The sequence below is a fragment of the Rousettus aegyptiacus genome, unplaced genomic scaffold, assembly GCF_014176215.1.
Source record: "Rousettus aegyptiacus isolate mRouAeg1 unplaced genomic scaffold, mRouAeg1.p scaffold_m13_p_1, whole genome shotgun sequence".
Classification (NCBI taxonomy): domain Eukaryota; kingdom Metazoa; phylum Chordata; class Mammalia; order Chiroptera; family Pteropodidae; genus Rousettus; species Rousettus aegyptiacus.
The window spans coordinates 25,713,164-25,731,093 of record NW_023416284.1 but is presented as its reverse complement, the minus strand read 5'-3'; the positions used below and the strand labels follow the sequence as shown (position 1 = coordinate 25,731,093).

Below are 17,930 nucleotides of genomic sequence, written 5' to 3'. Positions count from 1 at the left end.
CTCATTTCTGATTTTATTAATTTTAGTAATCTTTTTCTTTTCACTCTAAATGTATCACTTTTGTCGATCTTTTCAAAGAACTGACTTTATTATTTTTCTCTATTTTGCAGTTTCTATTTCATTTATTTACAGTCTAACATCTCTTGCTTGCTTTGGGTTTAGTTTGCTCTTCTTTATCTAGTTTTTTAAGGTAGATGTTTAGGTCACTAAGATCTTTTTTAAGACTGACATATGACAACTGTAAATGTGCCTCCAAGCACTGTTTTATTTATATCCCATAAGTTTTGTTTTGTTGTATTTCCATCATATCTCAACGTATTTTCTAATTTTCTTTCTTTGATCCACTGCTTATTTGGGAAGGTATTGATTTACATATATTTGTGAATTTCCCAAATTTCTTTCTATTACTGACTTCTACTTTCATTCCATTGTGGCTGAAGAACATACTTCATATGACTTTAATCCCTTTAAATTTATCAAGGTTTGTTTTGTGCCTTAATATGTCATCTATCCTAGAGAATGCTCCGTGTGCATTTGAGAAGAAAGTATATTCTGTTGCTGTTGGGTAAAGTATTCTACAGATATCTGCTAGCTAGTTTAGTGTTGCTCAAGCCTTCCATTTCTATGCTGTCTAGTTCATTTATCCATTATCGAAAGTGGTGTATCAAAGTCTCCAACTATTATATTTAAATTGTCTATTTCTCTCATCAATTTGGCAGCCCATATGTTTAGGCGCTCTGTTGTTTCTCAGATTGGATAATCTCAATTGACTCTTTCATTCAAGTTTGCTGATTGTTTTCTCCTGCTAATTTCAAATCTGATATTGAGCCTCCCTAGAGAAGTAATTTCAATTATTGTACTTTTCCACTCCAAAATCTCTATTTGGTTTATTTTTAAAATAATTTCCATTTCTTGCTAATCTCTACTTATTGAGACATTGTTCTCATAATTTCCTTTAATTTTGTAGACATGGCTCCACTGGTTCTTTAAATATACATTTCGTCTTCATTATTTGTAGATTCTACATTTACAAATTAGCATACTTACTAAAATTTCTTTTTAGCCCCAAAATTCAATACTCATGATTCTTTTGTAGTCATTCATGAACATGAAGAGTGGCAAAAATTTAAGTCTCCTGGGGTGCATGTTCCCAGCTAAGGTCAAACAAGGTGATACTCTTGTTTTAGTTCTCATACTGCAATAAGTGTTTTTTTCACATTCTAGTCTTTTTTTTTTTTTTTTGCATGCTTGTGGTTTTCACTGGCGATTTCACTGTTTAAAATTGCTCCCAAGTGTAGTACTGAAGTGCTATCTAGTGCTCTCACATGCAAGAGGCTGTGTGTGATGCACCTTACAAAGAAAATCTATGTATCAGACAAGCTTCATTCAGGTATGAGTTACAGTGAGTGTTGCTGGCTGTCAGTTCAGTGTTAATGAATCAAAAGCATATATTAAATATGGTATCCCCACATAAAAACACACATACTAAAAACAAGGTTATGTACTCATTGGTTGAAAAAACTTTGCGATCAGAGGACTGCAGGAATCTAGCCTTGTATATCCCCTAGGAGCAATGGTTTCAATATTTGCTAATTCACTGTTTGCAGTGACTATATAGAACATAACCACCATGAATGATAAAAGGTGACTATATTTGTAACAAGTGGTTTAAAGTCCTTTGTTTATTAAGTTCAACATCCGGGTGTCCTTAAAAACAGTTTCTATTGGCTGTTTTACCGGTGGATGGATCATCATGTTTCTTTATATGATAATGTAGATATTTAAAATAACATATCCTGGAAGCTCTGGAAATCCAATTCCCCCACCTCTTTAGGGTTTGTTACTGTTACTATTTATTTGTTTCGTGACTTTCCGGGAATAATTCTGTAAAGTCTGTATTCTTTGTCATGTGTGGCCACTATAGTCTTTGCCCAGTTTGCTTAACAGCCAGCTAATAACATATTCAACATATTCAGATTTGTTTAAATGCCTTGAAAAAGTAAGTCTGCCTGCTTTCACCGAGAGGCTCTGTGTTTATGTTGGGGCATGCTTTCAGTATTTCATTAGGCTATTTACAACTCTGCCTTGCCCTTCATTTCCTACTTGTGCAGAAACTCAAGGCAGTAAGAGGTGAGGGATTAGGGCCTTCTCAAGTTATTCATAACTTGGCAGACACACAGCCCTGTACATGCATGTTACTTTCCAGAGTTCTAGGAATGTATGGGAGGTTTTCAAAGTCCCCTATAGACATCCCGTATCCCAGTTTTTCTTTTTAAAATTTTGGACAGTCTCTTGTTAGCCTGACTGGTAATGCTTCCTCAAACAACTATCATATTAAACAATTACCACTGACAGAGCTTTTGGCAGAGTAAACTCTGAGTCAAATAAAGACAAGTCCTGGGAATGGAGCTTTTTAGAAACTTGCCAGATAGGTCATATAGTGACAACTCTCTGGGGGTGGACTTTTGCAGAGTTCCAAATCCCCTCTGCTTCCACAGGTGCCTGCTAGGCTGCTGGTTTTCATAGCTACTGCCGTTTCAAGGCTATTTTCAAGGTTACTGTGAAGCTGGTAAGAGAGATGGGAAGTTGGGAAAGTTAAATGTCACCAAGCTCATTGTTCTTATTGAACTTCACCTTTTTCTTGAATAAAACCTCCCTAGGATTCTGGTAAGCCTTTAGGTAATTTCTAGAGTTCTGAAAAAGTTAATCTCATTCACTCTGGTTTCAAATGCTGATGACCTGGAACTCTTAATCTCCAAACCTCTCCTCTGAGTTTCATATTGTTTGGCTACTGTCTGCTGTTCCTCTTTGTATCCCTAGTAAAGTCTTTCAATGAACATACATTAAATGACTGGAAAGCATATCTGTATCATTTCTTAAAACAACATGTGAATCTAAAATTATCTCAAAATAAAATGTCTAATTTTATTTTAAAAAGAAAAGAAAAAAGATCACCTTGGCTATTGTAGAAAATGAACTGTGGAAAAAAGAATAAACGCAGTTATAAGACTTTCCTAATTATCAGCCAACTAAACATCAATGGCATGACAGGTAACCAAGTGGTAGAAGATAAGGTAGGCAGAAATATATTTGTCTTTCTAAGTTATTTTCATGTTTAGGCTACCAAGGTAAATTAGTATTCTAGCCAGTGCCATTGCATTTACCTTTCTCTAGAATATTGGTTTTCAATCTAGTATTTTCCTGATCCATTCTGAGGTAGAATGCCAAATAATTTGTTCCTAGTAATAAGTTTTAAAAACTGAAACTGGTAAAGGTCTTTTCAAAAAGGAATCAAAGTGGATTTAAGGTTATCCATAGATTTCTCTCAACTGCACCCTTTAGTAGAAGGGTGGAAGTTATAGTTAGAAAGCCTACATTTCATGTAAAACTGGGTTTACCTTTAGGAAAATCATCCCTGATAGGTTCATAGACAACGCCTGGAAAAAAAGACTGATTCTAAAAATCTAACTTCTTTAAATCTGTAGCAATACCACAGACCAGCACTATGCTGTGTGGTCGCATGTAGGTTTCTTAAAGAAATAAATGGTCATAGATGCTTCTAATTAAACCCTATGACTGTGTATCTAAGAGAAGCCTGAAGTGTCCTACTGGAGTCTTTAAATGATGTGTCTGACTAACTCCATAAGACCCCTCCAGTATAATCATACAATACCCACACATTACCCAAGAAAGTGAGATTAGAAGAGATCCAGATACATACTAAGCCATGGGAAGATGTCTCTTCAAAGCTATTTAAAAGAACTCTGCTTCAGGAGATAAATATTTAAATAGGCAAATCCTCAATTTCTTCATGTGGCCTTTCTACCTTCAGTGTATTTTTTGAGTATACGTCTCATAAGGATAAAGTAAAAGTATTCAGATTTTAATTCTAAGTTTAATTATATACTTTGCTATTATTCCTTGTTCCAGATCCATTTTAATCTTATTTAAGCTACACCTGGAATTTCTATGTTGTTTACTTTTTCTTGCTCCCAAACTGAATTCCCTATGGGTCCTGTTTAAATGTATTTGCTCTGTTTATCATTTATACCTAGTGACTGTGTCAATTCCCAACAGTGTTAGACTGGTGAGTAAATTAGGTCCTGTTTGTCTTTTCCTTTTCCCACCAAGAAACAACTGTTAACTGTTAACTGTTTCTACTAATCACATTAGGCACTAAAGATGTAGTTCATTCAGGGATCAAGGCTGAAAATGGACCCCCTACCTTAACTGTGTCAAGAATTCTGCTGACAGATTTCTTGGTTCTTTATAATAAAAGAGAAATGCTCCGTGTTTAAAGTATCATTATCCTTAGTATTATATGCAGAAAACTTGATCTTTGCAAAGATTTCCTCTTTCAGTAGTAAAAAAGTATATAGGAAAATGTCTACTTGGGACACTGGGACATGGCCAAGTCTGTAACTTTCATTGAAATCTTTTCATATGTAAAATTAATAAATATGTCATCTCATTTAATTCTAAATGAAGTATTTACAAACTAGAACTTGAGGATTCCATGGGGTTCAGAATTTTGGCTTTCAAACTGACCCTGTCAATTAACCTTAATTGTATGCGTCTGGCTAAATCTTCCCCAGCAGAGGTTTCCCATTACACACACCTATTACTGTGATACCCACAGGTGTCAACATACAAGTACTTTTATTCCCAGCTGTTGCTCAAGTTAATTTGACTCTTCTCCTACATTCAACTGAAATAGATGGCAAAATGTGTGTATAACTCTGCTACTGTAGAGCATATGCTCATTTTAAATTAACGAACATCCAGTGATTCATTAGGACTCCTCCAAAGCAAATTTTAAAATTCTTTTTAATTCTTTTGTTACTTGCAAAAGAAAGCATCACTGGATAAGAGACTAATTATGATGGTACCAGTGTTCCTTTTAAAATAATTTTATGATGTGTGCTAAATGTTTTTTTGTGTTGATTTAACAAATTAATCCAATTATAAAATATTTTAAATCACACTTATATATAAATGTATAAATATGAATGGAATGATAAACCACCAAGATCTTTCCTATTAGAACATGGTTTATCAATGCCGACTAAAAACAGTCGTACAGTGGAAAGAGGGCTGGCCAGGGAGTTAGCAGATCTGCTTTCTAGGCTGGGTTTGGACTCAAATTATCTTAATTGCAGGTAGTGTTGGAAACATTATCATTTTGGCTTCAGTTTCATCACTGATAAAATATGGAGGGTTAGACTAAATGATATGTAATGGTTGTAATACAGTGAAAAATTTAATTCTTGTAGAACAAGGGTCAGCAAACATTTTTTGTAATGGGCCACATATAAAATACTTTCAATTTTGCAGGGCAGATGGTATCAACTCTCCCACTGCAGAGCAAAACTGCCACAGATAATAAACAATGGGAGTGACTGTGTTCCAGTAAAACTTTATTTATAAAAACAGGTAGTGGGTGGATTTGGCCCATAGGCCTTACTTTGCTAACCCCTCTATTTTTGTCCTGTCGGCAAGTCTTGTCCTTTCTCTTCTTGCTAGTTAACTCCAATCTCTTCTAACCTAAAACATACTTTCTGTCTAAGCTTCCTAAAACACTGTTTCAGTCATTTCACTTCCTACCCTCAAAACCTTCCTAATGTCTACTACATCAAATCTAAGCTCAAATGCACTGGATTTTCCAAGGCTTTCCTTTCCCCTACCCGACAGGTCTTCTTTCTCCCAAAATCTCAACACCCACTCTCTGCCCCAGGTAAGGTGTTCTCTAGTGGGTCCCTGTAAAGTACACATTCTTTCTGTGCATTACCACAGTCAGTTTTCCCAAAACCATTCTTTCTACCTGTCCAAACCCCACCATTATTTCAAGGTCCAATTCAAGGATCAATTTTTATAAAGCATTGTATGCCAGTCTGCAAAGATATTCTCTATCTCTACACTTTCACTGAATTTAGGGGCGGTACCATATGTCTTAGTAGTTATCTTCCTGTAATTGTTTCTGGCAACCAAACTAGGTCATACACACTCTTTTGTATTTGCCAGTGCTTAATACAATGCTAAGAACAAACTAGGTTTTAAATAAACAAAGGCTGAGAGATTAAAGAAAAGTTGTTATTATAGGATGAAGAGCAATCAAATCCAAGGTCTAGCATTTGTAGTTCTTCTGAATTCTTTTGGCATATACTAGGTGCTGAGAATAACCATTACTACATTTTACTCTGGTTAAGTTTCCTGAATACAAAATTCTGCAGCTGTTATTAGAAGTAAGCAGTCTCCCATCTCCTTACCCTTCCCAATGCTACAAATATGTACACTAGCATACAAGCTTGTAGTTAGTCCTTTATGAGTGCCTACTATGTGGCTAAATAGTCTAGGATGTAGGAATTTGGCAAACAAACCTATGTCCCTATCCTTACAAAGTTTTTAATCTAGTGAGAAGAAACAGAGAATAAGCAAATATGATGACTAATAGAAATATTAATATATACTTATAAAGAAAAAAACAGGTGGGTAAAGGGAGAGTGATGCAGGCCATTTTAGATGGATTTATATATAACGATAGCAGATAGTTATTGAAGAAAAATATGACGGAGTAGGGGGACAGGGTATTGTTTAAAATTGGATAGTGAGGAAGGCCTCTCTGCTATGGCAATATTGAGGAAAGGTGTGAATGATGTCAGGGAAATGAGCTATCCACATTATCTTGTGGAAGGGCATTCCAGGCAAAGGAAAGAATAAGTACAAAGTTCTAAAGCAGGAATATATTTGGCTTTTTCAAAGAACAGCAAAAACAAGGTGGCTGGAGAACAGGAGCATTAAATTGTACAAGATAAATTCACAACATAGGCCTATGAAACAGAACTGAGTCCAGAAATAAATTATTTATATGGGCAAATAATTTTTGACAAAGGAGCCAAAAACATACAATGGAGACAAGAAAGCCTCTTCAATCAATGGTGCTGGGAAAATTGGAAAGCCACATGCAGAAGAATGAAACTAGGCTATCTGTCACTATACACAAAACTTAACTCAAAATGGATTAAAGACCTACACAGAAGACCTGAAATAATAAATTGCATAGAAGAAAACATAAGTACTAACCTTACAGGCCTTGGTCTTAAGAGAGGATTTTATGAATCTGACCCCAAAGACAAGGGAAGGAAAAGCAAAAGTAAATGAATGAGACTATAACAAAGTAAAAAGTTTCTACACAGCAAAACACGCCATCAACAAAACAAAGACGCAACCAACTGAATGGGAGAAGATAACTGCAGATAACACCTCTGATAAGGGGCTAATATTCAAAATACGTGAAGAACTCATACAACTCAGAAACAAAAACAAAAATACATAAATAAAATAAAATGCTAAAAAAATAAAAGCAAACAATTCAGAGGACCTGAACAGACACTTCTCCCAAGAAATACCAATAGCCAAAAGATATATGAAAAGACGCTCAACTTCGCTAGCTATTAGGGAAATGAAAATGAAAATCAAAATCACAGTGAGATACCACCTCACACCTGTTAGAATGGATCTTACCAACACGACGAATAAAAACAAGTGTTAGAGAGGTTGTGGGGAAGAAGGAACCCACATACACTGCTGGTGGGAATGTAAACTGGTACAGCCACTAAGGAAAAACAGTATGGAGGCTCTTCAAAAAATTAAAAATATAATTACCACATGACTCAGCAATCCTTCTTCTGGGTATCTACCCCAAAAATTTGAAAACATTTACCTGTAAAGATATATGCACTCTGATGTTCATTGCAGCATTATTTATGGTAACCAAGACATAGAAACAACCGAAGTGCCCTTCAATAGATGACTGGATAAAGATGTGGTACATATATACAATGATATTACTCAGCCAAAATAAAATAAAAGATAAAATACTGCCATTTGCAACAACACGGATGGATCCTGAAATTATCATGCTAGGCAAAATAAGTCAGACAGAAAAAGCTGAGAACCATATGATTTCAGCCATATGTAGGATATAAAACTGAAAGCAACAAACGAACAAGACAGACAAAAACGCATAGACACAGACAACAGTTTAGTGGTTACCAGAGAGGGAGATAGAAAGGGTAAAGGAGGGTCAAATATACGGTGACAGAAGATGATTTGACTTTGGGTGGTGAACTCAATGCAATAAACAGATGATGTATTATAGAACTGAACATTAGAAACCTATATAATTTTATTAACCAATGTCGCCCCAATAAATCTAATAATAATAAAAAAAGATTAGTCAGAGATTGTTAGAGAAGTAGCCAGGGGCCACTGAACAAAAAATAAAGACTTTCGATTTATTCTGAAAAAGATGGAAAGGTATTGAATGGTTATGACCAAGGAAGTGACATTGCCTGATTTAATTAAGAGATCATTCTGGTTACTTTTGAGAAAAAATGTAGGAGGCAAGAGTAAAAGCAAGTACACCAATTTGGAGTCTTCTGAATTCATCTTTGCATCCTGAAATGTCCAAGACAGCACTTGATATATAAACCCTAAGGTATATAATACCTAGGACAATATTTATTATCACGTATCTTTAATATACCAAATTCAGGTATGAATCTCTGCATAATCACTTTAAGCTTCGTAACCATGAACATATTACTTAATCTTAGCCTTTGTTTCCTCACCAATAAAATGGAACTACCTAAGGGTTGCTGTGAGGATTAAATGTGACAATGTACATAAAGCACATAGCCTAATGCCTAGTACATAGTAAGGACTCAAAAAAATGGTAGCTGGTTATTCACTGGCCCCTCCACCCCGACTAACACTGAGAATATACTTAGAATGCAACTGACTTCATTGAGAGAAAGTACGTTAAAACGAACAAAGCCTTAATATCAGAAATATCATGAGCTTAGTTATGGACATGTTAAATTTGCCATGCTATTAGCCAAACGAGTAAAGATAGTAATTAGGCAGTTGGATATATGAGTCTGGAGTTCAGAGGAGAGGAGTGAGCTGGAAATAAAATTTCTGAGATTCAGACTATAGTTGGTATTTATAGTCATGAGTCTAGATGAGATCACTAAAGGATTAAGTATAGATTTTAAAAAGAGGGCACTCAAAAACGGAGTCCTAGAGTACACGTAGAAATGAGAAAGAGGAATCAATCAAATAGAAAGAAAACCAAGAAAGTGTTGTACCCTAGAAGCAAGTAGAAAAACTTTTAAAAGTTTAAAGACAAAGTTAAGAAGTCAGATTGAGTAAGATGAAAACAAATCTTCATTGGATCTAGTGATGTGGTAAACTGGCAGGGGTGAACACCATATTAAACTGTGTTCAAGGAGAAAAATGTTAAAAGTAAATGCAGACAATTTGTTCAAGAAATTACCCTGAACAAAAACACCTAGTAGAAAAAGAAAAAAGAAATAACCCTGAAAGGGCAGGAGAGAAATGAAGTGGCAGCTGGAAGAAGTAGTAGAATCTAAATATTTTTAAAATGGAAGAAATAACCTAAATCCTGTCGTGATGGTTTTAGCAGAGGTGGAAACTGATTATGCTATAGCAGCATTACCCTTGATGGGGCAAGAGCAGATTGGGTCTAATACAGAAGTCAAAGGGATTGACCTAAACTAGGAGAACGGATATAGTTTACCCTTAATAACAAAAGAGAAACTGCATATGCATAGATGCAGGCAGGAAACTCTCTTCCAACTGCCTCAGTTTCCTGAGAGAAATAGGAGAAGGTTCATGAACAGAGAGTGAGATGGGGTAAAGATATTCTAGCATAGGTTTGAAGAGAAAGAAAAAGTATGAAATAGAGATCTAAGAGAAGGGAGAGTGAAGAGATGAAAAAAATATAGTGTGAATGCTTTAAAGTAAAATCAGTTAGCAGGTTTTTCTCTACACAAGCCTGACCTCACTGGTACAGGTAAAGATATGGAGTTGATGGAAATTTAGGGATAATCAGGATATTGGTTAGTCAAGTAAGTACAATTAAGGGAGAGACCAGAGGAATTGAGAATGTATGCAAGGGAATGATAACAATGACTATGGAAGAGCAGAGTAAGAAGGGAAATGGGAACATAGGAGGATGAGAGAGTGAAAAGGTGACAGGATTAATAGCTTATTGGTCCTGGTGGTCTTTACATTAAAAGGAATGAGGTGGAAAGATATTTACACCTAGAGAGCAGAATATTTATAGTTCAAATTGTCATAAAAATGTAAGAATGACTACAACAGAGATCCAGATTCTTATAATTCCTAAATTTAATAAAAATAAAGTTCAGTGTAGAGGTAAAATAAGAATCCATGTCAGATGTGAATGGAAGATAAGTAAATGGAGGTGATAGAATGCAACCTAGGAATTCCTCATTTTTCTCTGTATAGTTTATTAAAAACTATTAGAGAAACCTAATTTCAGTTTTTCTAAGGAAACCAGTAATTCAAGGTAAAAAAAAAAAATTCAATCTAATAAAATAGTTTAAGAAAGGACTCAAGCACTTTACTCTTTTCCATGGCATCTAGTTTGTCCACTTTACCTGTTTAAATGTACTCATGGGTTCTAAAGTCCTACATTTCTGTTTAGTTATAAGTATAAAGTAACTTATGCTAAAGTTAAATGCCACTCTCTTCTGTTTATCCCTTGATGCCAGTATTAATTATTTTTGCATTTTCCAAAAATAGGGAAATCATTACTTTAAAAAAAAAAACAACTTTCAGATGTAAAAATTTCAAAGCAAACCATCATCCAAACACAAACATCCATCTGTATATTCTTTAATTATCTACTTTACAAATCCTTTATATTCAATCTGTTAGAACATTTAAATATACAATTAAAACATCACTTTTCAGGAGCCTGGGGAAAAAAATCAGTCTTGGTTTTCATCTTGCCATGCAACATTTATCAAATTCTATTAAAATTCATAGTAAGTGTGAATGACAACAGCAGTCGTTTGCTTTACTCACCTCCTTAATAGCATCTTCATTAGGAAGAATGGAACATAGGCATGTGATATAGGCTTGCTGAAATGATGATACATTTGAAATTTCTTTAGATTCTGCACATAGTTTTGATAAAGCAGTAGCCTGGGGGATGCAGTTAGATTTCAACAAATGTTTTATTCGCATTTGGAGAAAGAAAGGTCCTTCTTGTGCAATCAATTTATTGACTAAAAAAAAAAAGGGAAGATAAAACAGTTTGATAACATATCACATAAGAAGTTGTTAGGATGAAAGTCTGATCTTTTGTTGTTGGGTGGTTGGTTTTTACTGAATAAAAATTCAGTTGATATAACTGGGAAGTTGATTCTGGTCTCGATACTCATTTAATAGAGCAGAAAATGAAATTAATTTTGCTAATAACTCCCCCATTACTTAGTAGTTTTATTTGGAACACCAAAACTTTTAATACAGCTACTAACATTGCACCAAAATTAATTATTTGATCTTCTCCTTCACTTTCTGATAAGGATAGTAAAGAATAGTGAAATTAACTATAAGCATAGATGCAAGAAAAAGAAGCAAGTAACCTATGTAATATTAACAACTACAACTTGAACACTTAAGAGGTACCAAGCTTTAAGCTAAGTGTCTTTATATACCTTTCATTTATTCTTCACACCACCACCAAGGCAAGTATTATCATCCCCAGTTTAAGGTTAGGAAAATTAACATTCAGAGAAATTAGGTAACTTGCCAAGGATTCCAAAGTCAGTGGTGCTCTTTCCTCTAAATCAGGCATTTCTCAAAGTGTGTTCCACCGACCAAAAGACCTGAGAGATAGTCCTAGAAAAAAAAAGGATTCCTTGGTCAAATCTTGGAACAGTCCTGCAATAAAGAAAACTGTTCACTTTTATCTAACTCAATTTTTCCCAAACTGATTTGACCAGAGAACCCTTTTACACATATTATTAGTACAATATAAAATATATGTTCCTGGTTCAGTACACACTTTGGAAAATGCTGCTGAGCAGTACTGAATATTAAGCACTTGAGTACTGATTTGTACAGTGTTCTGGACAAGCCCTCAATTTATGAATAGTAGATACTCAACAACAGTGTGGCACAATTTTACATAGTATTACTTATAGACATGGGTCTGACACATGTCAAGACGAATGGTGAATGATCTGGTTTAGGTAGCTCATCTAAAATAGTGTGTCTCAAATTTAAAAGTACCTTCTAAATCACTTGGGGAATTATATTAAAATGCAGATAGATTCTAATTCAGTAGGTCTAGTATGGGACCTGAGATTTTGCTTGTCTAACAAGACTCTCAGGTGATATCCATGATGCTGTAGCTATACAGACACATATGGAGTAGAAATCATTAATATTAAAGATAAGCTATTTGTGTGGGGTGGTGATAGAGATAAACCACTGGCCCAATCTTAACTGAATATCAGAATCAACTATAGAGTTTTTAAAGTTCCTTTATTAGTTAATACATATACACATGACACAAAACTCAAAAAGGCTTACAAAATAGAATACAATTAAAAATTGTCTCCCTATCTACCTTCATTCCATAGCCTCCGTCCCCAAGACACAATAACTGTTTCCAGCTTCTTATTTATACTTCCAGAAATAGAAATTCTGAGTACAAAAGACATATTTTTTCCCACTTAATATATCATACAGGTCATTCTATAATTACAGTACACTTAGAGCTAACTCAATACTTTTAACAACTGAATAGTATTCTACTGTGTGGATCTATTAATTAATTTAGCCAATCCCCTACTGATACATTTGCAAGTTGTTTCCAATCTTTGGAAACAGTCAATAACGCTACAATTTACAACACTGTACACAAGCCTATTCACAACCCTGTACATAGGCCTATTCACATGTCTGACTATATTTATAGAAAAAATTCCTAGAAGTAGAACTGCTGCCAAATTGATCTCCAGAGTTTGTACCAATGTATATTCCCACCACTTATCCATGGAAGGTACTCATTTCCTATGGCACTTCAAAAAGGTCTGGATGCCAAAGCTCCAACTCTGGAGATGTTGGTTTAGTAGGTGGAGACTGGACCTCGGGATGCGTGTGTGCTTGTGTGTGTGTGTGTGTGTGTGTGTGTGTGTGTGTGTGTGTGTTGGTTTTAAATTTTGTAAACACATTGAAATGTAGTTAAGGTCAAAAAGCATGTACAGAAAACAGAACACTTTCACTTGAAGTATTTTATGTTAGTCCCATGGGCACTAAATTCCACAAAATGAACTAATAACCATATTTCTCAAATTGTTCCTTATTTCTTCTATTTTCCATAATAATATTCTCTCAATCATACAGAAATGAAATTCTGGCATTATTCTTCTTGCTGACTCCTTTCCTCAAGGAAATCAATTTAGTTGTTATGTCCTAGCAATTCTTTTTAAAACTCTCTCCAATCTCATTCCTGCCACATCTGTCAGCCCTATATCCTATTCCGCCTAACATCAGACTCTACTGTTTATCAGCCTTATCAGGTTTTAAGCATTTTCATAAATCACACACCTGAAAACAAGCACATTATTTACACAACCCATCCCCTTCTATATTCCCACATTTACTTTCACCACACTTAGTTTTCTCTTTAAGGACAGTAATAAAAGCTTACAGTGTACAAACATTAAGATCTGGGGTTTTGGAATTACCAATCTGAGGCTGTCATGACTCTGACACATACTATGAGACCTTTGGACAAACTGACCTCTCTGAGCCTCAAGTTTCTTCATATATAAAAGATCAGTAATAGCTACCTCATAGAGTGGAAAGAATCATAAATGAAATACCAGTAAGCCAGATAAGACACTTAGCACAGAGCCAGACTCAGAGTAAATACTCAATACTCAATATTAGTTATTATTTGTCTCTGACATACCCCTTATTACAGTATCAGAAATTTGTGAACAAATATCAAGTCTTGTTAACTCTTCTGTTTCCCACAGCACTACACACAATGTCTTTTATATAAGAGATACTTAATAAAACCATGTATTTAGTAACTAAATGATTTATCACTCAATCAAAAACCTTTAATATCTTCTAACCTGAGCTTAAATTCTGCCTCCACAATTTTAACTACGTGGCCTTGTAATCTCTCACCTGTTTAATGAATTAAATGGTATGGAAAGCACTAATACAGCACCCATCACATAACAAGTACTGTATAAATCATAGCTATTATTAAGGTAAAACTATTATTGAGGTAAAACTATTTTACTCAATATATTACAACCACAGTTAAATTGCTATATCGATTTTTAACACAGATCAACTTTGCATTTTAAAAATCATTTATGTTGTAATCAATATTTTTTGTAATCAATATTTAAAGTGTACACTGAGAAGTCTCACTTCCAATCATGATCCTTTCTGTATTTTTTCCCACTTTAATACAAAAAAAATTTTAATCATATATCCTCTCCTCCATCCAGATTCAACAACTGAACTGTTTTGGCGTATTTCTTTACCTACATTTTCTCTTTCTGAACCATTTCAAGTAAGTTGAAAACATTATGACGGTTTACCTGGTATATACTTCATAATGTAAAAAATGATAACATTTAAAGTCCAGCTAAAAAATGAAGTTTTTTTTTTTTTTTAATTAAACAGGAAAGTCTTTTTTTTTTTTTTTTTTTTTTTTTTAATGGAGACTCAGGTGGCACATGAGAATTCATAAAATGGCTTCAGAGGTAAGGGGTAAAGGGAAACAAAAATTAAACGACCAAGGGGTAGGGTAAGAGCTGGCTGGTTCCTTCTCAGACTTATTTAGGGGAGGGAATTGGTGACTCTGAACAGTAAGAATGGATCCCTTCAACCTCTGGTAGAGGGGAAAGAGAGAAAAATGCAAAAGGCTACTGCTTTGGCCCTCCTAAGTCTCAATGAGAAGGGGGAAAAACTTGTGTTTTGGTATCATAAACTATGGGAAAGGGGGGAGGCAGGAGCCGGGTAGGGTACAAGTTGGTTGGAAAACTGGCAGATACCAGATAGTAGTTCTGGATGACCTTTGTGTGCTGGAATCACTCCAGTGTGGTGGTAGAAGGGTCCCCACTGTTGATGGGGGTTGATGTTTCTGGACTGGGCTACACCTACTTCCAACTGCTTCACCATCCTGAGAGTAAAGAAGGTTTTATGGGTGCTAGGCCTCAATATTTCATGGGGCTTGACTTGGCCTTCTGTGGTAGCCTGCTGAAATGGCCTGGGGTGGAAAAGCCTTTGGTACCTGGGCTAGAATCTGGGTGTGAGAAACCCCCTCATTTCCCTGCTGATCATGCCAGGCGGTACTTAGTACATATTTCAGTAGTAAACTTTTTTTGGGGGGGTGGAGGAGTGGGTAGACACAAAATTCAAGAATTAAGGCAGGAAAAATAAAAATCTTATGAATTTTTTCCCCAGAAAAACTAAACTGAAAAGCATCTATATTAAGTTCTTTGGAGGTTAAAAAAATGCACTTTTATGCTTCTACATTATTGACCAGAAGGCAATCTTTGAGATGACAGTCAATATTTTCTAACCATAAAATATGTTAGTATCTGGGCTGCAAGAGCAGTTGAGCTATAAAGGAAGCTTTCTAATCTGTTTTTGACCTGAAATCAGCATAATGGTCATCTGAGAATACAGGCAGGCCACAGGCTGTCTGCCTATCACTTATATTGTGGATCTCAGAATAATTCCTTAGATTTGTGGGTAGCCTATACCCAGTAAGTCTTATAAATAGTAGGTGTTTAATAAATCTTTATTGAACAGATGGGATAGTATGGGGAGGTTACATAAACAGTGCTTCTCCCTGCTTTTGATTTATATCAACGTGAAAAGAAATTAAGTACTGTTAACTCCTGAGGTGGGGTGGTATATTTGATTAGTACATCAGGGGAAAATAAATTGAGGATATTTAACTTAACTCCACCTTGGGCCTGCCTACAGAGAGCATGAGTTGTTTTTCACCCTAGTCAAGCCTTATGTAAAATGGGAACTGCAAAATTCCAGGATCCTTTTAAAACGATTTGGTTCTCTCCTTTAACTTTTATTAATAATAAAGGTGACATTTTAGCCTCCATCTGCCTATATTTATAAATGGAAGCCATTTACTGGGGACCTCAACAGAAAACAATAACCACCAATTTCTTTTTTATTTAATAGCTCTTTTCCTTAACTCTTTTCTTTTGTTGTCAGTATTAACTGATAAGCAGTAGAATTATCAGAGGAAAAGGACCAAGGGAAAATCTAAGTACCCTACTGCTAATCTCACTATGCGGAAGAAACCAAATAGCATAAATACAGTAGACTGTTAAATCTGGTGAATGAATAAGCTAACTGGGATAGTTTAGCGCATTAACATTCAACTGGACTGCTGTAAGACCTATACTAGCTACATATCAAAAGTGTAATAAAAACTCTTCTGGATAAAAACTGTTCTGAAACTCATTTTTATTCCAGAATCATACTTAACAGAATGTGATATTTTTAATTTATCATTAACTAAAAGCAAATGAAATCACAATTGTTGGCAATACCAATGATACTATTGTGTTTAAAATGCAAAAATCAACTCAAATACATAAATCTTAAACTGCCAATTTTGCAAACAAAAATGTTCATTCTTTTCATTTCTCTACAAAACACAAAATTTCAGTATTTCATAAGTTAAAAATAAAATAGCAATTTTTTTCATGGTCCTCAGCTATATTAACCAGTGAACAAAATATGAGCAAAGCTCAACTACAAACCAAGGACTAAAAGCAGATTATTCATTTCTATCTCAGGAACTCTGCATAAATATTGTTACTCAAAGCAACATTTCAAAATAAATACAAAGGGACACTTAAAACTACCTAAAAATACAAGATCCTTAGCCAAAACATTAAGTGCTAAAGGTTGGTTTTTACTATTCCAAGGAGAACAGAATGACTGGGTATATAGATATACAGGTGAAATTCACAAAACTGTAACCCATAAATCAATTTCAATTCTCTTAGAACTAAGTCCTAATTCAATATAGTCAGTAAAGTTTTAAGGCTTACCTTCTTCAGTTTCTACTGGCTGTTGAGAAAGAATTTTAAGAAGAACTGGATTTTTCCACACCCCTTCCTTGGTAACATGAACCAATATTTGTAGGTTATTATTCCCAAATTCCAATAATGCATCATGTGACTCCTAAAACGAAAACAGCATATCCGGAAAACAGGCTAATAAGCAATACAGACAGTAGTTTTGCCTCTTCCATATATATGAATGTCTATGAAAGGACTTATATCTTAGATTTCCTTTAAAAAAAAAAAAGGCAGAAAAAAACTAGTCTCAAAGTTTTGTGAAATTCTGTTGCTGCTCTTTTTAAATGAAACTAGGATGTTTTCATTAACTTAAAGGGTATCTTTAAAATGTTTTTCTCGCTTTCCTTTAGGTAAAATTATCACCACAATTCAATTTACATACTTGCATTACTAAATTATTTTAGGGCCAATGGTACAGCTTTTTTAAAAAAAGATTCTGCAGTATCCACACAGGCAACCTATTCCTTTGAATAGAATATTACTTAATGACACCAATTGTTACATACTTTTTATATTGTTTAAATTCTTCAAATCAAATGACTTTGTAAATGAGAGATGACTATAAAATGCCATGGAAAGTCTAGGTTATTAGTTATTATTCTATCTCCTTGAAAACAAACATAATTGCCAATAGTTGTTCTTTAAAATACTTATATACACAAAGGATGGGAGGAAGAGATTAGAAATTTAATTCGACATAAATGATTAAGTATGTATCTCACTGTCCTCTATTTCTAGTAGGAATTATTGGTGGTTCCCATGTCTAAAATCTTGTTTTCCCTTAGACTGCTAAAATTCTCAAGAAACATAAGCTTCCTTTTACAGCAATATATTCCTTTGGAAAATATAATGTGGTGAACACACTATGTAAATATATATATGACATACTGTTAAAATGTACATCTGAAACTTATCAGATTTCATTAACCAATGTCACCA

The 17,930-nt window shown here is 34.6% G+C and overlaps 1 protein-coding gene across 4 annotated transcripts in view; it reads right to left on the bottom strand.

Annotated features, from left to right (window-relative positions):
- The window catches only part of RLF (RLF zinc finger), a 66,687-nt gene that overhangs the window by 23,374 nt on the left and 25,383 nt on the right, over positions 1-17,930 (bottom strand). For 3 of the 4 annotated variants that reach the window (XM_016140065.2, XM_016140066.2, XM_016140064.2), the window contains 2 exons: positions 16,962-17,094; positions 10,918-11,120 (listed from right to left, as the gene is read on the bottom strand). In XM_016140065.2, the coding sequence (XP_015995551.1) occupies positions 10,918-11,120; positions 16,962-17,094 (336 nt within the window). Of the gene's footprint in view, positions 1-10,917; positions 11,121-11,647; positions 11,737-16,961; positions 17,095-17,930 lie in introns of those variants that run through there. The other variant, XM_016140068.2, reaches the window with a different exon arrangement.